The sequence below is a fragment of the Silene latifolia genome, chromosome Y (genome assembly GCF_048544455.1).
Source record: "Silene latifolia isolate original U9 population chromosome Y, ASM4854445v1, whole genome shotgun sequence".
NCBI lineage: Eukaryota > Viridiplantae > Streptophyta > Magnoliopsida > Caryophyllales > Caryophyllaceae > Silene > Silene latifolia.
In genome coordinates, this window is record NC_133538.1 from 224,453,787 (window position 1) to 224,481,094 (window position 27,308).

Genomic DNA, 27,308 nt, shown 5'->3' on the forward strand with positions numbered 1-27,308 from the left:
GAAATTGATAAAAAAACCTAGATATTGTAAAGCGAGGATAGTTCCACAAAATGTAGATAATGCTGCTCTAAAAATGATGGTGACACAAGCCACAAGAAGGCGGAATAAGGTCATGAGTATGTGTAGTGCATAACAATTTATAGTGGGTCAAGAAAATAAGAATAAGATGAAGGTAAGAGCACTTTTTAGAATAAGTTAAGCCCAATGAGATATAACATGTATAACAGTCAGAAAGGGTTAAAAGGAAAATGAGTAAGAAGTGTTTTGATGATGAAAAAGGAGCACAACTCATTGCAAAAACGTTCTAAGACTCATTGACAATAACAAAAGACATCTAACGCGTAGTTAAAGTTGGGAGAAGATTAGGAGATGTCCAAAAATAAGGGATCTAAGAGGCCTAATAAAGGAGTATAAAAGTATCTCATTAACAATGGTGTGGTCTTTCCTATAGCAAATACGAGAATGTTTGTTATGGTATTAGCGCATCTTAACTCAAAAGTAGTGCAAAAGAGAAGTAGTGCAAAAAGTATAGGGGCTTAGGCGCTACATTGATTTTCTGTCAAGGGTAATCAAGAAGGGCTAATAGATTGGGTTGACAGGAGTTCGAGGGCATGCTTCAAGAGTTTTCGGAAGAGACCAAGAAGAGCAGTGAAATTGAGCTGAAGAAAGACATTGGGTCTAACACTGAGTTGACCAAAGCCGCCAAATGAAATAGCAGAAAATATCAGAGTAAATCAAGATGAGTTGGAATGATTTGGGTTTTGAAAGAGTTTAGGCTGGAGGTTAAATTAAAGAAGTATAAGGTAAGGAGGAGCTGGCAATAACCCTACACATTATAAAGCAAGCGACCGTATATCCCTCAAAATGTGGAAGTGCTATCTTAGAATGACGGTGACACATTCCACAAGAAGGTGAAATAGGCAAACCCCGAGAGGGGAGGGTAACATTATATGGTGGTACACCTCCATCAAGCAAGCCACAAGAAAAGAGAAATATGGTGTTGGTACGACTAAACCATAATCACTTAAGGTTTGGACAAAGAAAAGAAGGGTATGGTGAGGGTTAGACCACTCTTTAGAATAAGAGAGACCCAAGACTACTCTCTTAAAACCTTTAAAGGGAAATTTTATTTTACCAATTAAAACTCTCAATTTTTTTTTATTTTTTTCTTGGTGAAATGTGAATATATATATATATATATATATAATAATAATCCAACCAGTAAATCAGCATTGTTACACACTACTCACAAGCATGAATACACTCGCAGCTTAGCTTACAGCATGATACTAAGCTTAAATCTAGACGACTCCTCCCTGCTCCTATACAAATTTTGAGTGTCGCGCATAATTTCATTAACTATGTACCATGGAGCAGGAACCCTATTCTCCTCCCTACAAATATTCCGTGCCATCCATATATGTTAAATCAAATCCACCACAGCTGCATATACTAGCTACTTCTTTAACAGAGACCTACACCTCTACGCAATACACCAAGGCAAAATACCAGTAGCAGGCAGAGGTACTCCTAGCCAGTCCCGCAACAGAGTCCAGCATCTGACACTAAAATCACACAAATAGAAAAGATGTTGATGATCCTCCATATGTGTCCTGCATAGCTCACACAGGCCATCAGAAATAACACCAAATCTCATCATCCTGTCCTTAGTGTAAAGCTTCCCCTGAATCATTAACCATCCAATAAAAGAGTACTTAGGTAGATTTAACCTATTCCAAATCATATGACACCAATTCACCCTAATCTGACCCCCCTACAACCAAGCATAGCCACTAGCCACTGTGTACTGCCCCTGATTTGCACACCAGACATCATTCACAAAGCCAGCTTTCACCCTATCCTTGACCTTACAGATTGTCCTTCACACCCAGCTCGAATTAGAAGTAGGAGTGTAATCAAACCAGTGTCTTCCTTTCATATATATATGATCCACCCAATTAATCCATAAGTGGTCACTTTTGGAAGCTAACCAAGCAGTGTACTTAGCAATCTCAGCAGTGTTCCACAGCCTGTAGTCCACAATCCCCAAACCTCCATATTTTTTCCCCAGACAAATCTTTTCCCATGCTACAGCAGGAGCTCTACCATACTGATCACTGCCAGCCCATAAGTAATTCCTACATATGCTTGTGATCTTATCAATAACAGTGACAGGAATTATGAAGATTCTATCCCAGAAGACATGCAGTTGAGTGAGTACAGCTTTGATAAGAACTAGACGACCAGCATAGCTAAGCTTCCTAGCCCCCCATCCTCGTATCCTCTCAACAATATTCTCTACCAGCCTAGAACAATCTCCCACCGCAATTCTTTTGTAAGAAATGGGAATTCCTAAGTATCTGAAAGAGAATTGACCCACCTTGAAACCAGACAGTTGTAGGATATATGCAACCTCCCCAGCATCCATTCCATTAAAATAAATCTCTGACTTCTCTTGGTTCATTGCTAATCCTGAGGACCCAGAGAAGGTGGCAAAGGCTCTCAGAATAACAATAAGTGAGTGCCTGTCCCCTCTACAAAACATCAGAAGGTCGTCTGCAAAACACAGATGAGACAGCTTGTAACACCCCCTCATACCAAGGTACCTTACCAGGACTACCCCAGCATGAAAGGTTGTTAACATCTCGGTTGCCCGAGGTTAGTATATATAAAAAGCAACAGTCCAAACACATTTATTAATGTACGGTAGTTATAAAAGTTACATAGTCTCCAAAATCTAATAAACGAATTATCCAAAAGGTAACAACTACCAAAACAATAACTAAGGCTCGTGATGGTGTCATCTAATCCAGCGTGGTGACTCTCCCATGACTGCCCCAAGCTCAATAAATGTATCACCTGCCACAATCTGCTCACCATCCCCGAATGGATCACCGCAGGTTTCACAAAACAACAACACGGGGTCAGTACTATTCAATCAATAAAAGACATCAAACATTACTACCAACTGATCATCGATCTCACACAGTAACCGACTACACACTTCGGTGTGTAGCCCTGCCAGATTACCCATCGCAACAGGTAATCCTCGCCGCCAGTGGGTGACCGCAGCCCATCCCCACCTAGTCCAGCTCATCAACGAGCGACTAACAATCCATGTCCCTTAATGTGCACATCCCCTCCAGTGACGGGTTCCACGGAGGGCGAACTAGGGTGTGAAGCCACAACCGCAAGTGACTCCACCACAATCACACACACAGCATCACAGCTGTCACAACACCACAACCGTCACAACACAACCACATCAACACCGTCACTACAACACCCAACCACCACATCGTCACCTACAACAATTATAATCAACAATCAACACACATATAATGACCAAACCCTAAACCCCCAAATTAACCCAAAACAAAAATTAGGGCAAAACCCTAAAAGACAACTTAATGAGACTCATGAAATCAGAGACTTACCGACATAATCGACGCAAGGCAAGATTCGTTAGACTCACGAACAATCCACGCAAATGAGAGGGAGATTTGGAGAGGATTAGAGTAACGTTGTGTAGTTTAGGTTTTGTAAAATGTTTTAGAAACTGTAAAATGCGTCTCAATATAACTCTAATCCTTTCTAAATCAACCGCGAAAAATATTACCCGTCAGACCGGATACTCGGTCGAGTATAGAGTATACTCGGCCGAGTATCCTCTACTCTCGAGTATTACCCATACTGCCGAGTATTCCCGGGCGCGATAGCCAAACAGAATACCCAACACACTTTACTCGACCGAGTAGGCCATACTGCCGAGTACCACCTATAAAATCCGTAGTGTTACAATCTTCCCCCTTAAAAAGAACTTCGTCCCGAAGTTCCAACCCAACCTATAAAACATGAACACCTAACACCAGCTCCACTAACCACGCTTACTAGATAACATATCCTCTCGATATTGACTCCATAATATTATCAAATAACCACAATATAAAGTTGCCAACCTTGTCTCACTTCCATAACACTCACTAGCAACTCCATACCAAGACAATCCACAAACAAGATCAACCATTGAAACGGAATGTTACATTCTACCACCTTTAAAAGGAACTTCGTCCTCGAAGTTTACTCACACTCATCAACATCATCATCCAGCTGCCAAAACTCTCGAACTCATAAATATCATCATCCACTTTTATCAACACTATCGAAAAAAATTCTCACACTCCTAAACATCGAACTACTACAAGCACAGCCATGGCCTTTTAACACTATCAACCACTATATGTACCCATCCATTCCTTATGCTACAGCAACACTCTACGTCCAATAATATTACAACATGCACAACCCTCAAACGCTCTTTGCCGCATCCTACTCCTCTTAAGACACATGTTACGTCCTCGTAACTCACTATACTAGATCCTTAGCTATACCTCTCATTATCTTCATCACCACCACATGTGAAAGATACCCGCCTATAATCTAAACACTTACTATACCTATATCCAAGGCTCTCTTACTTAAATAGTTCTCATATCTCAACTCATTCTGCACTCCATCTAACCAAAACAAACACATTACCGAGACATGACGTATCTCTCTATATAAACTATATAAAACTCTTATCGCCAAAAGCATAACTCACGATCCACACTTGTTACGTACACTCACACTCGATCCTCAAGTTCCTTTCTTTCATTACCGCAAGACTCATACATAACTTAACACGACACTAATTACCCAACACCCTACACTCACTGTCTCAACAAAGGATTATGAACCACCTGCATATATCAGATCATTACCACACATGTTCTACAAATCACTTGCCATTAACATGTCTACCAAAGCCTCATCTAGAACAAGATCAAAATTACTGTAACAACATATCCCAACTGTGTCCCATCAACAAAATATCACTATACCATGACAACAACGAAACATATACAACTCTCTTTCATATCATACTCTACCCTCATTCTCAAACTGAAACTGGTAAGAAACATCAACAAACAAACAACAGTCTACATGTCTAACCAAAACTCACAAGAAACAACAAAGAATAAAACAACAACTGTGCATAACTGGTCCAGACTTTCGAAACTCAAATCGTAACCACCCCGTATACTCCACCACAACCGGTGACGGCATCGCAACACCGCCACCAACAGCCGCACCGCAGCGCGAAAATGCCCGCATCACAACACGAAGTACCGTGCCCAGATCACCACCCGAGGCACAACAACCACATCGATAAACATCACGCCCCCATATAATTCCCACAAACACTGACTCAGTATAACTCTCCGGACAAGAAAACTTACTCAAAACTGCTATACTTGACCATAACACAACATTTTATGCGGAATAAATATACAAGAATCTCATGCCTATCATCCATACCTTTTCACGGAATAAACATGTATCATCAATACACATACTATTTTAACTACCCATGCCAGATCAATCAAATTATTACCTTTTGAACCCTATTCCAATAGATTGTCGTACCCAACATATATCACAAACATTCATATAACAACTTTATGACTATCACACCCTACCGCTTCTCGTGAGGTCAGAACCTCAAACAAACATTTATACACATCATAGACCCATAATCACATCTAGCTAGTCAATCTTGATCACGTAAGTTACCACCTGTTAAAATTTACCTCTCACCCGAGCTTAACTCGTACACCCCTCATAACATATTCTCCCATTCGCATAATCATCACCCCCGCCAAATGTAACCATATCGTTAATACTCAATTACTAACAACCGCCTCATATAACCACATCAAATACTCTCTCACAACCATACATATCTATCTGGTCTCTACAAAATCAACCTCATTAGAACAACTAGTTTTCCTAAAGTAACATCATCCTCAACCACTAGTGACAATACTATGGCATCAACATCCTTCATGTGACCACTCTCTTACTATCACTTCGTAATATCACAATCCGTTTTCTCTCTTTGGTTATCATCCCAAATAACGAACATCCAATCCATCAACAAGATTTACCTCAACATTATTCCCAATTCTATCCTTTATCATATCGTTACCTAACTCTCCACCAAAATCTCAGATCGTGCAAACACTCTACAAGCTCCTTATTCCCTTAATACCTCGAAACTCACGGCTAACACGTCGTCCTGCTCTCCTATATAACCATTAACTCACACCCTCTAGTGGGGATATCGTACATTTCATAATTTCCTACCTTCATGCTCCTTAACTCCGGTCAACGTTCTCTCAACTTACTTCCATCTCTCTTTCCCTCCTTTTACACAATAATGCCAATTAATAAGTCATCTCCTTTCTCTTTCTACCTAACTCTTTAGTCATTTGTTTATTTTCCATAGCTCCACAACTCTAATTCCATTAATTCTTCTCAATATCTAATCATTCTTCTTATCATTTATCATCTCTCTTCTTGCTTCACACTCACCCTTGTCACCATCAAGTCCGCACACTAACAGTTACTCTTCAATTAGTCATATCTCCCTTTCGCATCTCTAGAAACCAAAATTCACTTCATACCGTTTGTCCAAATAATTACACACTAGGCTCACCCCTTTGATATTCCAACTTCCCAAACTTAGCCACTATCTACAAATCCACATCGCGACATAACTTCCTTTAAGTTCACTATATACCTCTCTTTCCTATCTTCTTACAACAACCTTCCATTACATATATCCTTAAGCAACTCTATCTTAGCTGTCTTCCTCCATAAATCCTTACACATCCAAATATGCCACTATTCGTGTCCCTTATCTCAATCTTTCATTCTCATGCTTCTTTACACTTACATCACCCTTGTCCATATACACTTACTTTTATACTACTCAACACACGACTATATCACTCATCATATCTCACAAAACATGCTCTTTGCCTCAATTAGCTCACATTCTTCCTTTTTCTTTTTCCACTATCTCTCATATGTCTTCCTTATCCAACACATGTCCCTCATAAGCCGGCATTCTCCCTATCATAGTATTTGGTAACTTACGTATCAAGACCGTCTCACATATAAAAGAATGCGTTAAGACTCAAAACATACATGTGTATATATACCCTATGACTCAAAACAATGTAAAAACATAGCCACCGGCTCAAAACAAAAGTAAGAACATAGACACCGACTCGAAGTGGTCATCCAATGAGGTACTCGGTCGAGTACATAACATACTAGGTCGAGTACAAGGTACTCGGTCGAGTAACTATATTACTCGGTCGAGTTTTCGACTCCAGAAGCAAACTCAATTGTCGCAGAAGGATTACTCGGTCGAGTATTGGGAATACTCGGTCGAGTAGACCTTACTCGGTCGAGTATGAGACTACTCGGCCGAGTTCACGACTACAGACGCTAAATAGTATTATCACAGAGAGATTACTCGGCCGAATATGGAATACTCGGTCGAGTATAAAAGATACTCGGCCGAGAAGGGACTACTTTGTCGAGTATCGGCGCAGTTCTCAGCACCGACCAGTTTTCGTAAAACAGTCATATCTCCCTCGTTACTAGGTCGTTTTGGGCGTGTGACATATCGTTAGAATCGTAAGAAGACAAGCTATCACCTCAACTTGGAATCACAGCAATATCATTTCTAGAACTAGACTTATGACAGTTTTAAAACAACCCTTCCGTAATCGTTCTTTCTACAAATCAAGTTTTCTAAGCCAAAACAACTTGAACATACATAAGGCAACAATAACAATTCAATACTTCAAGAAACCAGTACATAGAGGCACTTTTATCATACTCACATTAAAATTAAACACGACATTCACATATATAGACGCATGCCCTTAATCACATGCTTCTACCAACAATCAAGCATTAAAATCATCATGTTCACATGCACATGTACCACTACCATACTTCATGTTCAACATTGTATTAAACAGGTAACATGATCACATTCTTCATGCTCAATATCAACCAGATACAATTTCACAATTCACCTTTCATATTTTACCATGTTCCAACACTTAACATGCCAACATATTCATGCTCAAAGTTTAACATCAACAATCCTCGATGCATCTTTCAACAACTATCACATTCCACTTCTTTCATCATTTCATCCAACCATGCACAAGATTCAAACTATAGATATCAAACTCACATGACTCAAACATACAAAAGTTTCCCCCCATGTGACCGGCTTGAGATCGTAAGGGCCTTAATGCGACTTCGGGACGTCTCCCAAGTCTTTGCGGCAGCTCCAAACAACTCTCCCGGGGTTCATTTTATTTGGACTCCCTAAGTTCATTGGGTTCATTTGTTTTAGGTGCCGGAATCGTCGGCTCTGATACCACTTTGTAACACCCCCTCATACCAAGGTACCTTACCAGGACTACCCCAGCATGAAAGGTTGCTACCATCTCGGTTGCCCGAGGTTAGTATATATAAAAAGCAACAGTCCAAACACATTTATTAATGTACGATAGTTATAAAAGTTACATAGTCTCCAAAATCTAATAAACGAATTATCCAAAAGGCAACAACTACCAAAACAATAACTAAGGCTCGTGATGGTGTCATCTAATCCAGCGTGGTGACTCTCCCATGACTGCCCCAAGCTCAATAAATGTATCACCTGCCACAATCTGCTCACCATCCCCGAATGGATCACCGCAGGTTTTACAAAACAACAACACGGGGTCAGTACTACTCAATCAATATAAGACATCAAACATTACCACCAGCTGATCATCGATCTCACACAGTAACCGACTACACACCGAAGTGTGTAGCCCTGCCAGATTACACATCGCAACAGGTAATCCTCGCCGCCAGTGGGTGACCGCAGCCCATCCCCACCTAGTCTAGCTCATCAACGAGCGACTAACAATCCCTGTCCCTTAATGTGCACATCCCCTCCCGTGACGGGTTCCACGGAGGGCGAACTAGGGTGTGAAGCCACAACCGCAAGTGACTCCACCACAATCACACACACAGCATCACAGCTGTCACAACACCACAACCGTCACAACACAACCACATCAACACCGTCACTACAACACCCAACCTCCGATGATCAGCAGATAACAATCATACAGAGTACAATCACAATCTTAAATCAATTAACAGTAAACTGAGTAGGGAAACCCTACCTTTTCGCAATCCAATATGCTCTAATCAATCATACAATATGCATAGCAATTACCACATCGTCACCTACAACAATTATAATCAACAATCAACACACATATAATGACCAAACCCTAAACCCCCAAATTAACCCAAAACAAAAATTAGGGCAAAATCCTAAAAGACCACTTAATGAGACTCATGAAATCAGAGACTTACCGACATAATCGACGCAAGGCAAGATTCGTTAGACTCAGGAACAATCCACGCAAATGAGAGGGAGATTTGGAGAGGATTAGAGTTACGTTGTGTAGTTTAGGTTTTGTAAAATGTTTTAGAAACTGTAAAATGCGTCTCAATATAACTCTAATCCTTTCTAAATCAACCGCGAAAAATATTACCCGTCAGACCGGATACTCGGTCGAGTATAGAGTATACTCGGCCGAGTATCCTCTACTCGGTCGAGTATTCCTGGGCAGTAGCCAAACAGAATACCCAACACACTTTACTCAACCGAGTAGGCCATACTCGGTCGAGTACTAGCCTATAAAATCCGTAGTGTTAAAATCTTCCCCCCTTAAAAAGAACTTCGTCCCCGAAGTTCCAACCCAACCTATAAAACATGAACATCTAACACCAGCTCCACTAACCACGCGTACTAGATAACATATCCTCTCGATATTGACTCCATAATATTATCAAATAACCACAATATAACGTTGCCAACCTTGTCTCACTTCCATAACACTCACTAGCAACTCCATACCAAGACAATCCATAAACAAGATCAACCATCGAAACGGAATGTTACATTCTACCACCTTTAAAAGGAACTTCGTCCTCGAAGTTTACTCACACTCATCAACATCATCATCCAGCTGCCAAAACTCTCAAACTCATAAATATCATCATCCACTTTTATCAACACTATCGAAAAAAATTCTCACACTCCTAAACATCGAACTACTACAAGCACAGCCATGGCCTTTTAACACTATCAACCACTATATGTACCCATCCATTCCTTATGCTACACCAACACTCTACGTCCAATAATATTACAACATGCACAACTAGGGATGGCAATGGGTAGGGTCTGGGTAGGGTCCGCCTAGACCCGGACCCGACCCGAGATTTTTCCTTTGGATCCGTACCCGACCCAGACCCGCAAGGGTCTAAAATTTGAAGACCCATACCCGGACCCTATGGGTAAGGGTAGGGTCTGGGTCTACCCGCGGGTTCGAGTTTCAGCCACTTTAGTAACAAGATTAACAGCTATATGGTCTATAATATTAAAAAAAAAAAAAATCATACTACTTTAACATTATGAGTTTATTAATCTGCCGTTAATGGTGGTTGTCGGTCGCCGGCTATTAGAGAGGTGGTTGCCAGTCGCGTATCAGTGTTGTGGTGGTAGTTTTCTTGTGTCAGTGGTGGAGTGGTGGTATTGCCACAAGAGTTTGGTTGAGTTTTATCACTTTATGGGATGAGGAAAGAGAAAAAGACTTTAGTTGGGTTTCTACAGTCTGCCAGTATGAATTCAGAAAAGTTGTAATTTTGATTTTTTTTTTCTTTAATAAAGGGTCTAAGGGTCGGGTATGGGTCTCATAACTTAGACCCGGACCCGAAATATTTTCTTAAGACCCATACCCGACCCATACCCATTGGGTCTGAAAAAATGAGACCCATACCCGACCCATTAGGGTCCGACCCTCAGGGTCTGGGTCGGGTCCCCGACCCACTGCCATCCCTATGCACAACCCTCAAACGCTCTTTGCCGCATCCTACTCCTCTTAAGACACATGTTACGTCCTCGTAACTCACTAATACTAGATCCTTAGCTATACCTCTCAGTATCTTCATCACCACCACATGTGAAAGATACCCGCCTATAATCTAAACACTTACTATACCTATATCCAAGGCTCTCTTACTTAAATAGTTTTCATACCTCAACTCATTCTGCACTCCATCTAACCAAAACAAACACATTACCGAGACATGACATATCTCTCTATATAAACTATATAAAACTCTTATCGCCAAAAGCATAACTCACGATCCACACTTGTTACGTACACTCACACTCGATCCTCAAGTTCCTTTCTTTCATTACCGTAAGACTCATACATAACTTAACACGACACTAATTACCCAACACCCTACACTCACTGTCGCAACAAAGGATTATGAACCACCTGCATATATCAGATCATTACCACACATGTTCTACAAATCACTTGCCATTAACATGTCTACCAAAGCCTCATCTAGAACAAGATCAAAATTACTGTAACAACATATCCCAACTGTGTCCCATCAACAAAATATCACTATACCATGACAACAACGAAACATATACAACTCTCTTTCATATCATACTCTGCCCTTATTCTCAAACTGAAACTGGCAAGAAACATCAACAAACAAACAACAGTCTACATGTCTAACCAAAACTCACAAGAAACAACAGCAACAAAACAACAATCTGTGCATAACTGGTCTGTACTTTGAAACTCAAATCGTAACCACCCCGTATACTCCACCACAACCGGTGACGGCATCGCAACACCGCCACCAACAGCCGCACCGCAGCGTGAAAATGTCCGCATCACAACACGAAGTACCGTGCCCAGATCACCACCCGAGGCACAACAACCACATCGATAAACATCACGCCCCCATATAATTCCCACAAACACTGACTCAGTATAACTCTCCGGACAAGAAAACTTATTCAAAACTGCTTTACTCGACCATAACACAACATTTTATGCGGAATAAACATACAAGAATCTCATGCCTATCATCCATACCTTTTCACGGAATAAACATGTATCATCAATACACATACGATTTTAACTATCCATGCCAGATCAATCAAATTATTACCTTTTGAACCCTATTCCAATAGATTGTCGTACCCAACATATATCACAAACATTCATATAACAACTTTATGACTATCACACCCTACCGCTTCTCGTGAGGTCAGAACCTCACACAAACATTTATACACATCATAGACCCATAATCACATCTAGCTAGTCAATCCTGATCACGTAAGTTACCACCTGTTAAAAGTTACCTCTCACCCGAGCTTAACTCGTACACCCCTCATAACATATTCTCCCATTCGCATAATCATCACCCCCGCCAAATGTAACCATACCGTTAATACTCAATTACTAACAACCGCCTCATATAACCACATCTTATACTCTCTCACAACCATACATATCTATCTGGTCTCTACAAAATCAACCTCATTAGAACAACTAGTTTCTCTAAAGTAACATCATCCTCAACCACTAGTGACAATACTATGGCACCAACATCCTTCATGTGACCACTCTCTTACTATCACTTCGTAATATCACAATCCATTTTCTCTCTTTGGTTATCATCCCAAATAACGAACATCCAATCCATCAACAAGATTTACCTCAACATTATTCCCAATTCTATCCTTTATCATATCGTTACCTAACTCTCCACCAAAATCTCAGATCGTGCAAACACTCTACAAGCTCCTTATTCCCTTAATACCTCGAAACTCACGGCTAACACGTCGTCCTGCTCTCCTATATAACCATTAACTCACACCCTCTAGTGGGGATATCGTACATTTCATAATTTCCTACCTTCATGCTCCTTTACTCCGATCAACGTTCTCTCAACTTACTTCCATCTCTCTTTCCCTCCTTTTACTCAATAATGCCAATTAATAAGTCATCTCCTTTCTCTTTCTACCTAACTCTTTAGTCATTTGTTTATTTTCCATAGCTCCACAACTCTAATTCCATTAATTCATCTCAATATCTTATCATTCTTCTTATCATTTATCATCTCTCATCTTGCTTCACACTCACCCTTGTCACCATCAAGTCCGCACACTAACAGTTACTCTTCAATTAGTCATATCTCCCTTTCGCATCTCTAGAAACCAAAATTCACTTCATACCGTTTGTCCAAAGAATTACACACTAGGCTCACCCCTTTCATATTCCAACTTCCCAAACTTAGCCACTATCTACAAATCCACATCGCGACATAACTTCCTTTAAGATCACTATATACCTCTCTTTCCTATCTTCTTACAACAACCTTCCATTACATATATCCTTAAGCAACTCTATCTTAGCTGTCTTCCTCCATAAATCCTTACACATCCAAATATGCCACTATTCGTGTCCCTTATCTCAATCTTTCATTCTCATGCTTCTTTACACTTACATCACCCTTGTCCATATACACTTACTTTTATACTACTCAACACACGACTATATCACTCATCATATCTCACAAAACATGCTCTTTGCCTCAATTAGCTCACATTCTTCCTTTTTCTTTTTCCACTATCTCTCACATGTCTTCCTTATCCAACACATGTCCCTCATAAGCCGGCATTCTCCCTATCATAGTATTTGGTAACTTACGTATCAAGACCGTCTCACATATAAAACAATGCTTTAAGACTCAAAACATACATGTGTATATACCCTATGACTCAAAACAATGTAAAAACATAGCCACCGGCTCAAAACAAAAGTAAGAACATAGCCACCGACTCAAAGTGGCCATCCAATGAGGTACTCGGTCGAGTACATAACATACTAGGTCGAGTACAAGGTACTCGGTCGAGTAACTATATTACTCGGTCGAGTTTTCGACTCCAGAAGCAAACTCAATTGTCGCAGATGGATTACTCGGTCGAGTATTGGGAATACTCGGTCGAGTAGACCTTACTCGGTCGAGTATGAGACTACTCGGCCGAGTTCACGACTACAGACGCTAAATAGTATTATCACAGAGAGATTACTCGGCCGAATATGGAATACTCGGTCGAGTATAAAAGATACTCGGCCGAGTAGGGACTACTCGGTCGAGTATCGGCGCAGTTCTCAGCACCGACCAGTTTTCGTAAAACAGTCATATCTCCCTCGTTACTAGGTCGTTTTGGGCGTGTGACATATCGTTAGAATCGTAAGAAGACAAGCTATCACCTCAACTTGGAATCATAGCAATATCATTTCTAGAACTAGACTTATGACAGTTTTAAAACAACCCTTCCGTAATCGTTCTTTCTACAAATCAAGTTTTCTAAGCCAAAACAACTTGAACATACATAAGGCAACAATAACAATTCAATACTTCAAGAAACCAGTACATAGAGGCACTTTTATCATACTCACATTAAAATTAAACACGACATTCACATATATAGACGCATGCCCTTAATCACATGCTTCTACCAACAATCAAGCATTAAAATCATCATGTTCACATGCACATGTACCACTACCATACTTCATGTTCAACATTGTATTAAACAGGTAACATGATCACATTCTTCATGCTCAATATCAACCAGATACAATTTCACAATTCACCTTTCATATTTTACCATGTTCCAACACTTAACATGCCAACATATTCATGCTCAAAGTTTAACATCAACAATCCTCGATGCATCTTTCAACAACTATCACATTCCACGTCTTTCATCATTTCATCCAACCATGCACAAGATTCAAACTATAGATATCAATCTCACATGACTCAAACATACAACAGTTTCCCCCCATGTGACAGGCTTGAGATCGTAAGGGCCTTAATGCGACTTCGGGACGTCTCCCAAGTCTTTGCGGCAGCTCCAAACAACTCTCCCCGGGTTCATTTTATTTGGACTCCCTAAGTTCATTGGGTTCATTTGTTTTAGGTGCCGGAATCGTCGGCTCTGATACCACTTTGTAACACCCCCTCATACCAAGGTACCTTACCAGGACTACCCCAGCATGAAAGGTTGCTACCATCTCGGTTGCCCGAGGTTAGTATATATAAAAAGCAACAGTCCAAACACATTTATTAATGTACGATAGTTATAAAAGTTACATAGTCTCCAAAATCTAATAAACGAATTATCCAAAAGGCAACAACTACCAAAACAATAACTAAGGCTCGTGATGGTGTCATCTAATCCAGCGTGGTGACTCTCCCATGATCGCCTAAGCTCAATAAATGTATCACCCGCCACAATCCGCTCACCATCCCCGAATAGATCACCGCAGGTTTTACAAAAAACAACAACACGGGTCAAGTACTAATCAATCAATATAAGACATCAAACATTACCACCACCGATCATCGATCTCACACAAGAACCGACTACACACCGAAGTGTGTAGCCCTGCCAGATTACCCATCGCAACAGGTAATCCTCGCCGCCAGTGGGTGACCGCAGCCCATCCCCACCTAGTCCAGCTCATCAACGAGCGACTAACAATCCCTGTCCCTTAATGTGCACATCCCCTCCCGTGACGGGTTCCACGGAGGGCGAACTAGGGTGTGAAGCCACTCCCGCAAGTAACTCCACCACAATCACACACACAAAGATCATGTTGTCACAACACCACAACCGTCACAACACAACCACATCAACACCGTCACTACAACACCCAACCTCCGATGATCAGCAGATAACAATCATACAGAGTACAATCACAATCTTAAATCAATTAACAGTAAACTGCGTAGGGAAACCCTAGCTTTTCGCAATCCGATATGCTCTAATCAATCATACAATATGCATAGCAATTACCACATCGTCACCTACAACAATTATAATCAACAATCAACACACATATAATGACCAAACCCTAAACCCCCAAATTAACCCAAAACAATAATTAGGGCAAAACCCTAAAAGACAACTTAATGAGACTCATGAAATCAGAGACTTACCGACATAATCGACGCAAGGCAAGATTCGTTAGACTCACGAACAATCCACGCAAATGAGAGGGAGATTTGGAGAGGATTAGAGTTACGTTGTGTAGTTTAGGTTTTGTAAAATGTTTTAGAAACTGTAAAATGCATCTCAATATAACTCTAATCCTTTCTAAATCAACCGCGAAAAATATTACCCGTTAGACCGGATACTCGGTCGAGTAGAGAGTATACTCGGCCGAGTATCCTCTACTCGGTCGAGTATTACCCATACTCGGCCGAGTATTCCTGGGCAGTAGCCAAACAGAATACCCAACACACTTTACTCGACCGAGTAGGCCATACTCGATCGAGTACCAGCCTATAAAATACGTAGTGTTACACAGCTTCAGTGCTCTGCATAATGGGTGGAAAGTGAACTCCCTCCTAGCAGTGGCAGCCATGAGAATCCTACTTAAGTACTTAATACATATTGTATACAATAGGGGAGAGATGGGATCCCCCTGTCTAATCCCTCTCTTGCCTTGAAAGTAACCAAAGCAAGAGCCATTGAGTGATAACGTGAAACATGGTGAAGTGACACACACCATGATCAAATTAATGATCTTCTCAGGGAATCCTAACGCACCCAACATCTGCTCAATGAACTCCTACTCTATAGAATCATACGATTTATTTAAATCCACTTTCATCAAGCACTTGGGTGAGCAAGATTTCCTTTTGTATAATCTCACCAGGTCTTGACAAATCAAAATATTGTCAACAATTTCTCGTCCTTTAATAAAAGCACTTTGATTTTCACTAATGATGTGAGGAAGAACAGTTGCCACCCTATTACAGAGCACCTTAGAAATTGTTTTATAGATTACATTGCAACACGCAAGTGGTCTGAAGTCTGCAATAGATGTAGGCCGAGCTTTCTTAGGAATCAAAGTTAATGTAGTAGCATTAACATGTCTCAGCAATTTCCCATTAGTGAAAAACTCCAGAACTGCCTGAACCACATCTTGGCCAACCACTGGATATGCATTTCTAAAGAACTGAGAGGAGAACCCATCAGGTCCAGGGGCCTTGTTTGCAGGGATAGAAAACAAAGCCTCCTTGACCTCAGATTCAGACACAGGCCTCAGCAGTCCAGTCACATGCTCACCAGTCAGAGTCCTACCCATTTTAACAACAGGAACATGAATAGTATTGACCTTCTTGCTAGTCCCCAGCAGCTGGATATAATACTCAACAAAAGCTGGTTCAATTACATCAGGATCAGTGTGAGTAACTCCCCTCATATCTTGAATGCTTAAAACCTTATTCTGAAGTCTTATAGCCTTGATCACACTATGAAAATATTGAGTGTTCTCATCCCCACATTTCATCCATTGGGCTTTAGCTTTCTGAACTAGGAACTTCCTCCTGGCCTCATCTAATTCCTTATAAGCATCAGCAACTGCTTTTGCTTGTGCCTGCAGCTGGAGATTAATGGGGTTGCCCTGCAACTTCTTTTGAACCTCAAACATATGCATCTTAGCCACCTCAGCAGATGTTTCAATATTGGACAATCTATCACTATTCAATTCCTTCAACGGTCATTTCAAAGCCTTGAGCTTCTTGACAATTTGGAACATTTTTACACCATCAATTCTAGTATCCCAAACCTTTCTCATAATATTAATAAACCCATCAGCATGTCCCTACATATCAAAATATTTGAAATTGCTTCTCCTCTTTTCCACTACAGGTCTAAGCACCATTGTACAAGGGCAATGGTCAAAGATCCCTTCAGGATGAAAAGTAGTGAGTGTATCAGGGTATCTATCCAACCAATCATCAGTGATCAGAGCCCTGTCTATCCTACTTAAAACCATGGCTCCCACCTCATGTTTATTAGTCCAAGTAAAGAATGCTCCCTGAGCAGGAATGTCCATCAGTCCACAGTAGGCCACACAGTCCTAAAACCCTTTGAGTTCAGCATTAGTAATTTCAGATCCAATTCTTTCATTCATTGCTAGTACATTATTGAAATCTCCTAACACTACCCAAGGCCCATCAATGAGCCTACTCATAGTACACAGAGACTCCCAGAGCACCTCCCTTTCTCCTATTCTGTTAAATCCATAAACCATTGACATCCACCAAGATTCATTAGTAGGTAGATAAGTGACGTTAGTATTAATAACTTGAGCTTCAGTACTATGGACCTCCACTTTGTAGTTAATGTCATCCCAAATTATCCAAATTCTTCCTCCCTCATGACTAGCTATATTTGTTACCAATGACCAGTGAGCACCAATGCCTTGATGTACCTTTTTTATAGAAGCTAATCTAACCCTAGTTTCCAAAAGACCAAAAACTCCTACCTTATTATTATGCAGAAACCACTTAACTTTCTTCTGCTTATTCTCACTATTTATTCCCCTAACATTTCAACATCCTATGCTACCCATTTTCAATCAGTGAAGAATCCTCCTCTTGTTCACCACCACTCACCTTCCTGATTTGGATAGAATGCTCCAACATCTCCAAATAAGTACCCCTACCAATGCCAGTCCCAAACCCCCCTTGCCTTGTCATCTGGGTTATAATTCTTGTAGGAGAGAATGATGGGTGAAATGAGAAAGGCAATGGAGTAATTAATCCATTGCCAAGTCCCATTGTCACCGTTGACACCCTGGGAATTGTAACAGGCAGTACTGGATCAGGAGCTTTTGGAGGAGCTGCCTGAGTACCACCCCCAGTCTTCTTAGGGACCCATACTTTCTTAGCTTTAGGAGCCTCATTCCTCTCCTTCCTCCTACAGTCCCGTGCTATATGCCCCATGATCTTGCACTCAGTACAAATCACAGGCTTCCACTCATAATGTACTATTTGCCTATGATGTATATCCATTTCATCATCAAATTCCACAACATCAGGCAGTACATCCCCCACCTTCACTTCAACCATGACCCTTGCATACCCCAGAAAGGTTTTCAGTTGAGTGTTACTGTCACATCTAACTGGAACACCCACCAATCCTGCAATCTTTTTCAAGGAATTGCCCCAAAACTTCAATGGCAGGCCATAAATTCGAATCCGTATAGGAACCTTATTAACAGCCTCCTTGACTAGCTTAGTCGTTGGCGTCCATTCCTTAACAACCACAGGCTTGTTATCAAAGATGATGGGACCAGCCTGGAGCACTCTCAATTTCATTTCCTCAGTTTTAAATCTTACTACAAAAATTCCATTAGAATGAAAAGAGAGTTTCTCATAATCAGTATACCCCCAAATTCTCTTAACAAATCCGTCAATAACTTTCCACGGTGGGTTAGCTCCCAGGACATAACAATAAACGGCGGAGGACCAATACTTTAATTCATCATCAACATCCGAGTTAGTAAGCTGTAGAGAACTTACCCTAGACAATGATTCAGAATTAGAGTCCCCATTCTTGCTACTCCTTGAAACATCAACCCAATCCTCAGATTCTTCCTCAAGTATTGATTCCATCACATCATTCAAATTTTACGGCCTTAGAATAGAAATTGGCTCAGATGAAACATCCTCATCAGACTGATCATCTGAAACCCTAGAAATTACACGATATCGCGAACCATTATTTGTAATATGAGGCGTATTACTAGTATTTTTGTGTTTTTCTGTATTAAATTTTGTATTATTAGATGAAGTTATTCTAATTAGTCTACTAGATTTAGGATCATTCTTACGTTTACGCGCCATTGCTGCTTAACGAAGAAGAAACCCCAAATCGCCTTCTCTCTATATTAAATCGCATTCTCTCTCTCTCATCTAATATTATTTAGTTCTCTCTCAAAATAATTATCTAAAAGAAAAAGATGCGTCATTTAAAGCTAAGGTTAATTAGTTTAGCTAATAAAATTACAAGTTGAAGCAACAAGAATCGTTACTCAAATTTTGTTAGTAAATAAATTGTCCTACAATCCTCTTTACACTATAAAGGTTAACGTATTATATATTTAGCCTGTTATTTTAAAATCCGTGCGTAGGCACCATACTAATATATCTTATTTTCAGTAGTTAATTAGTTAAATACGTAAATGTTTAAGTTAATTGATTAATCTGCGGTATTCTCATAGATTTCTCTTCTTGGAGAACCATACAATGCCGATGGAACAGATTTTATCATTCAGGCATCTGTGATAGCTGGTGGTGCACTTTATCGACAGGTGCAACTTTAAATGTTTTCTATGTGCATTAAACGATATCATAATTCAGTTGTACCGATTCAGCTTATTTGGTCCTGTAAGGCTAGTAAGAAAAAAACTAATTGTAACTATTTGGACAAGTTTTTAACCTATACTCTGTAAGTCTGAAGTAATTTACAAGGTGCGGTTAATAGAGGTAGATGGTAAATGTTACTGAAACTATTGTCGTAATCGTATATCTATTATTTTATGACTATCTAATATAGTCGTTCAATTGTCATACTTCTGCTTATGACATTAGCGTAGCCTATACAGTTGAGTTACTTTGGTTGAATACATATCTTAAGATAACTAGAGAGGTATGAAGCTCAATACAATAGTAAATACTTGCAGGATTCATGCAATCGGAACTTTGCTGCAAACATTCAGCACGTCATCTAACGGGATGTGGTCACTTGTTCCTTCATCCTTTCGAGCATACAACAAGCGTTTTCCTTTGAAGACAAACATTCCTCCCTGTCAAGAGGCGGAATTGTTTCTTTAGGAGATAATAGGCAAAACAACTCGGTAAACTGACTTTCTTTATGATTCATCTAAAAACAACCTGTACTGTGTGCTTAACAAATGGTAAGGTTGCATACAATGGCAAGGACTAACAATTACATAGGGTTTGAAAAGCTCACAGGTTTGAGTAGCTTGACTAGTTTCTCTGAACAATACGAGTGTTAAACGTATTTAGTTGGTAATGTCGTTTCTATATTGGAACATCTCAAGAGTAATCACTGAATTCATTCAAACGAAAGCCATTCTACATGTTGTAAGACACCACTCTTGTCATCAGGTGTGGCTTCAATTGTGTAATTCTTCACAACTTTCTACATAGAATCAAACCTTGAGAATACTTTTGCATGTAAGATCAAACACAAATTCATGCGCATTGAAGATTTATCAGATAAAGAAGCCATTTTAACAGAAGATGTGGAAAAAGGAAGGATAAAGTAATTTGTAACTAGAGTTCCAAGCTTATACTGGCTGGGTTGAAGAATGTACGACCGAAACCATAGTATAATCCCAAGGCATATGCATATGCCTGTATTAGGAAGAGTCTTGGATGAAAATCCTACTGAAGTCACAACTTCAATCAATAACAATGGCTACTAAAACGGGTGATTACCTTGCGTTCAGGATCGGCATAAAGGTACTCCATAGGAAATGGTAACTGGAAAAGCAAATGATTTAGAAAGCCTCTAGTGGAAAGAATTCAAGAAAGTACAAGATTATAGAAAGACCCTTCGAATAGATTCTCAAAACCCAACGAGACCTTGAAAGCTGCTTTTTCAAGGGGTCCTTACACAACAGTATGCGCAGCCTTTTATTTTAAGGCTAAGGCGATTAGGCTATTAAAGAAGGCGATCTTGTCAAGCGCACTTCAAAAATTTAAAGAAAGACAATCAAATGCAAATTAAGCTTCCCCGGACAAATCTAAAGTAATCCAATGCAACCTTTCAACCTCGGAACGACCTATGCGAGAAATCCTAAAAAGGTTAACTCAGTCTACCCTACCAACCCAAAGAAATACGACCTCTCTGAGATATACGGTTTATGCCGGAAAGTTACGAAGTTGGACTAATTTGGAATAATCAGATAAACCGAAGTACCAAAAAAGTTTCTTTTTTCAGAAAATGAAATATTATCAAATTTGGTGAGCAAAACATTTAGGTTTATTTTGAAGAGAAACATGGTTGTCTATTAACAATTATGTGAGACAATCCTTTAAAACGAATGATTGTGCATCTCTTTATTTCTAAATCTTGCATGCATCGTGGGACTGGCGTCTCATAAGTGATAAGCCACATTAGATAAGAACTAGCATATCAATGGCAAAGCCTTTTTACAAGAAACACCAAACAAATTAAAAATACAAGCTTAACTCTACGTCAGACAGAAATCTATTGGCCTGCTACATTACAAGATGGGTGAGTTGTACATGCATGCCAGGCTTGAGAAACCACACTCGGACTCTAACGTTAAGTGAAGAACCAAGTATGTACGCACCTAAAATAATTAATTAAAAAATGAAGTTTATAAACATGAGATAACAAAAGAGCCAATAAGCAACCAGGACTATTCCAAATAATTAATTAAAAAATGAAGTTTATAAGCAAATGATTGCTATCTGTAATTCTTCGAATCCTGCCAGAGGGACCAGCTTTGTCGCGTTTAAGTAATTGGCCAAAATTGAAAAGATTAGAACACCAATATACTATATCAATCATTTTCTTTCTCCACGTTAAATAATTTAAATAATGTAGGCCATTTAATCAAACTATTACCTAAGCACCAAAAACTAAAGTCAAAAGCTGGTTATGAATAGGTAAAATCATGAACCACAACAGCAGGCGTGGTTCCATCGAGATCTTCGTTAGTTTTTAGTAACATTAACAATATTATCTGAGTGTTTCAAAAGCACCGGCCTAATCGCCTTCAACGGGCCAAGTTTTTTTTTTACATACAACAATAATACAAGCAGTACATCCATCATAAAATACTGTGATAAGATGTACTTTGGGAAACAATCTGCATCGCACTCTTTTAATACTTGAATGTCAACTATTTCAAAGCCATAAGTGGTCCATCCTATCCTTCCATTGTTGATAAGTTAATATCTTGATGAAGTAATTTTTTTGTTACCATTAGACTAGGTGTACTACAGTACAAGAACATATCACTTGTCTTCGTTTAGGTTTTTCTGTTAATCTATCAAGCCAGCACTAATATCGATGCCACTGACTAATACTTCAAGATCATATGTAATCTAAGATGCAGTTCAACACTTATGCTAAAGCATGAGTGTGGCAGAAAAGTACTAGTCCAAGCCAAAAAAAAGAAAAGAAAAAAAGGTACCCGATCTTCCCTAGCACTTGCACTTCCCATGCCAACAGCAGTAAGCTTAACATTAGCCAAGTCAAATCTGGCCATAGATTCTTTTAAAGTAGATGCAAGCTCCCAGCTTTACAAGACAACAAAAGAACTGATATCAATATCCCACTATGCGAATTGCCAAGCGGTAATTTAAAATCTGGACCATGTATTTTAAAGTTGAAGGACAAGTTACCAGCAAGGCATCCAAAGTGCCTCAAGTGTGCAACTACTGCAATTCCCTGGACATAAGACAAATCAGTTTTTAGCTGCCAGTAATACATTATTAAAAAATGGGACCACACATGAAATGAAACTAAAGTATCATGAGATAGAATAGATAGCACAGTTTTTTATTTGGTCCTAACTGCCATAACAAGTGTTGAATTTCAAATCTTAGAGCTAAACACAAGTTGTCACTCCATAGGTTGATATGCTTCGTGAGAAACTAGCTTTAGGAAATGCAAACTCGAAACACAAGTGATACTTGCTGCATATTTTAGATGATAGGAAATTTATGGGTAGTTATCGAGAAAACAGCATTTCTTATGCAAAGTCCTGTAATAAGAGTGTAAACGAGCCAGTTTGAACTCCAGCTTTGATGGGTTTAAGATTAGCTCAGAAATAGGAGCATCGGCTCAGGCTCAAACTCAAATCCCACCAAGCCTGAAAAATTGAAGCTCGGAAACGGCTCAAAGAAAAGGCAGGAGCCTGGAGCTCTCAAGCAAAACTCAACAATTATTTTCTTTCTATTTAACGTTTTCATACAAATAACAATAGGCCAATTTAGTTTATAGGGAAAGGAATATGAGGCTTATTGGCTAAATTGTAGGGCATAGAAGACTAAATATAATTAAGAAAAATAATAAACATAGCTTTGCTCAGCTTGGTTGGCGTTGAGCTTAACTTGGGCTCAAGCGATTGGATTGAGCTTAACTCAGGGCCAAGCTTAAGCAAAAATTTGACCAACCTAATTTCAATAAATTGTTGAGCGAACTCGGCTTATTTATACGCCCCTATTCTCTAAGAGCAGTTCTAGGGTAAGATCACATATAAGATCTTATACAGAACGATCTTATCTATTCTCCATCAGCGTAATACACCTTACCTTACCAATCCTCCCTTTTTTCAGTTTTCATCCTTTAGGGCTTGTTTGGATAGCAAAATAAGAGGGAAAGGGAGGGTAGTGGGAAAGCAAAGGGAGGGGAGAGAAGGGCAGGGAGAATGGAAAGTGCTTGTTTGGATACATTTTCCATTCAAATCTTTTCTATTGTGGAGAGATTTTGATTTATCTTGTAGGAGGGAAAATGGATCCCTCCAAATCGCTCCCCCTCCATTTCTCTCCACCCCGTTTTGTTATCCAAACAAGGAATTTTGTATACTTCCCTTCCCCTCCCCTCCTTTTTCCTCCCAATCCTCCCATCCAAACAAGGCCTTAATCTCTCTCCTCACCACACATCCCACCAATAGTGTCGCCTAAAACTGACGACCCAACCCTCACTCCCTTCGAGAACCACCTACTCAACAACCTTAAAACACCTTTAATTCATAAGCAAACGCGCCCTCACCTCTGATCCCCACATCACCACTCCAACAGCCCAACACCACAAGAAATTGCGTCTAGTACTCGCAAGCCCACCCCCAGGCCTTACCAATGACAACCACCTTAACTCACTCCTCAAAACCATTTTGTCATTTCCCCCATTCTTAAGTCCCTAACTACTAAAGTACCAAGCCCCTCAACCCCATAACCACTACCATAAACGCCATGGTCCGACAGCCACAACTCACGCCTTCCCGATCATAACCACCCTCCCCTCCTAGGCTTAACCAATACTCGACTATTTTCTGAAAAGCGTACCCTAAACCCATTTTCTGGAATACTTTGTCGGTTTTGCCCCCGAATCCGAACCAAATGACACCCTAAGAAGAAGTCATTGGTAAAGACTTTTAAACATAAGGGGTTAAAAGAGGTTGCAATGACACCGAACTGTGATAGTTGACAGCGTGGCAGGCAGCGCGATTGATATAGGACAAAGGAGAACCCACCCCAAAAGCTAGCTCAAAGGGTGGTAGAGCCCTTGTTCTATATAAATCCCACATTAACCCCCCATTTTATCGATGTGCGACTAATGTCCCATACCAAGCAATGGGATCAGTCCTGTAACATTTGTCCCTCCTTCAGGACCAACGTCCTCGTTGGGTCACGACTGGCTTTTCCAGGCCACCCACTCCGAACCTGGCTCTAATACCCCTGATATAGGACAAAGGAGAACCCACCCCAAAAGCGAGCTCAAAGGGTGGTGGAGCCCTTGTCCTATATAAATCCCACATCAACCCCCCATTTTGATCGATGTGGGACTCATGTCCCATACCATAAATGTTCCAGGACTGATCCCATTGCATGGTATGGGACATGAGTCCCCCATCGATCAAAAGGGGGGGTTGATGTGGGATTTATATAGGACAAAGGCTCCACCACCCTTTGAGCTCGCTTTTGGGGTGGGTTCTTCTTTGTCTTATAGGAGAACCCACCCCAAAAGCTAGCTCAAAGGGTGGTAGAGCCCTTGTCCTATATAAATCCTACATCAACCTCCCATTTGATCGATGTGGGACTCATGTCCCATACCATGCAATGAGATCAGTCCCGTAACATTCGTCCCTCCTTCAGGACCAACGTCCTCGTTGGGTCACGGATGGCTTTTCCAGGCCACCCACTTCATAGGTTACCCATTCCGAGGTCGGCTCTGATACCACTGATATAGGATAAAGGAGAACCCACCCCAAAAGCTAGCTAAACGGGTGGTAGAGTCCTTGTCATATATAAATCCCACATCAACCCCCCATTTGATCGATGTGGGACTCATGTCCCATGCCATGCAATGGGATCAGTCATGTTTAATGCTACAGGACTGATCCCATTGCATGGTATGGGACATGAGTCCCACATCGATCAAATGGGGAGTTGATGTGGGATTTATATATGACAAGGGCTCTACCACCCTTTGAGCTAGCTTTTGGGGTGGGTTCTTTGTCCTATATCAGCGATCAGTTAGAATGTTGTTGATGGAATCCTAGTTAGTGGAAGGGGGAAGAAGTTGGGGAATTTATTTGTTTCTCCCTTTTATTTTCTTGTAAAAATGTTTAGTACCGATGTTTTTGAGAAGACCGTCTCATCCTAAAATTTGGCATCCTCTAATCTCTTCTCAAATGAAATCAAACTAGTTGAATTATATTAGACGTAGTTGTGGAACAGAACAAACTCTACCGTGCTAAATTGAACTGAACTAAATCATCCTAACCGATGCGCAACTCTACTTAATTTCCTCCCAATACAATCGTTATGTTAGTTATGAATCATGATAACGACTTTGTGATTCACTTAACCTTATTGTAAATTATCTGCAAACCCTAGTACACTTTATCCAATCCAATTTCACACGAAATAACACATGAATATACTAAACCTAAAACTGAATTGAAACTAAGGTTCATAGAGTAAATGCAATCAAAACATCAAAATCACGAACAAATAGTGCAATTAAAATGAATAAAAGCAAAGAAAAACCTCATTTTGATCCCAACGATCCTTGAACATGACGGATTCAACAGTAGCCTTGAAAATGGAGACATCGCCGATAATTTCGCCAATATTATCTATTACTTTCGCCATTCAACTCCACTTTACCAATTTCATTTTTGTACACTATTCACGAATGACTATTCAATTTTTTACGGTTAGTGATGGGAAAACTAACGGTATTCTAACGGTTAATCCGTCAATAACAGGTCCTAATGGAAAATCCGTCAGATACTTTTGGCGCGTTGACAAAATCAATGGTGCTAAATAGTATGTGATGCAAATTCCGTCAAAAAATCCATATTTCTGACGTAAATTCCGTCAGATGTTTCTGAGACACATAGGTGCATTCCAGCTGTGATCAATAAGTGACCTCTGATGGAATTTCCGTTAGGAAATTTATTGTACTGACGAAATTTCCGTCACATCCACCTTTTACTGTGCACTCCAGTTGTCAACAATAAGTGACCTCTGATGGAAATTTCGTGAGGAATTGTGTTGTACTGACAGAATTTCTGTCAGATGACTCATTTATTGTAGTACATTATTAAGGTTGCATTATTGAGGGTGTCTGACGGATGTTCCGTCAGGAGTACTAAAACACTGACGGATGTTCCGTCTGGAGTACTAAAACACTGACGGAATTTCCATCAGATTCTTCTTTTATCCCAAACCCGCACAATCTCCTCGACACTTTACCAATTTTCCCCCCAAATCAATTAAAACCCCATAACCCTAACCTCCTAAAACCCGACACCACCACCACCCTCCTCCACTTTCGGCGCCACCGCCACCACCAACACCACCACGCCGTCGTCATCACTATTAGGTAATTAATGGACTTC

General features: G+C 40.2%; 1 protein-coding gene and 1 pseudogene across 1 annotated transcript; both read right to left on the reverse strand.

The window, feature by feature from the left end:
* Positions 1-569: 569 nt before the first annotated feature.
* LOC141630147 (uncharacterized) lies at positions 570-19,287 on the reverse strand. The gene is made up of 11 exons (XM_074443016.1): positions 18,286-19,287; positions 17,811-18,155; positions 17,535-17,705; positions 16,536-17,375; positions 16,389-16,451; positions 16,159-16,162; positions 1,992-2,556; positions 1,799-1,880; positions 1,497-1,684; positions 1,281-1,394; positions 570-684 (listed from the first exon to the last, which is right to left on the reverse strand). The coding sequence occupies exons 1-11, from the start codon at positions 19,285-19,287 to the stop codon at positions 570-572; spliced, it is 3,489 nt and encodes a 1,162-aa protein (XP_074299117.1).
* Positions 19,288-20,255: 968 nt separating this feature from the next.
* Positions 20,256-26,556, reverse strand: LOC141630148 (thioredoxin-like protein AAED1, chloroplastic; annotated as a pseudogene).
* Positions 26,557-27,308: the final 752 nt, after the last annotated feature.

Coding starts and splice junctions, on each gene's coding strand:
- LOC141630147 (XM_074443016.1), bottom strand. CDS start 19,287: ATGGAATCAATACTTGAGGAAGAATCTGAGGATTGGGTTGATGTTTCA. Junction 17,376..17,534: donor GTACAATGGTGCTTAGACCT/GTAGTGGAAAAG, acceptor TGACCGTTGAAG/GAATTGAATAGTGATAGATT. Junction 1,685..1,798: donor ATCAGGGGCAGTACACAGTG/GCTAGTGGCTAT, acceptor TTAATGATTCAG/GGGAAGCTTTACACTAAGGA.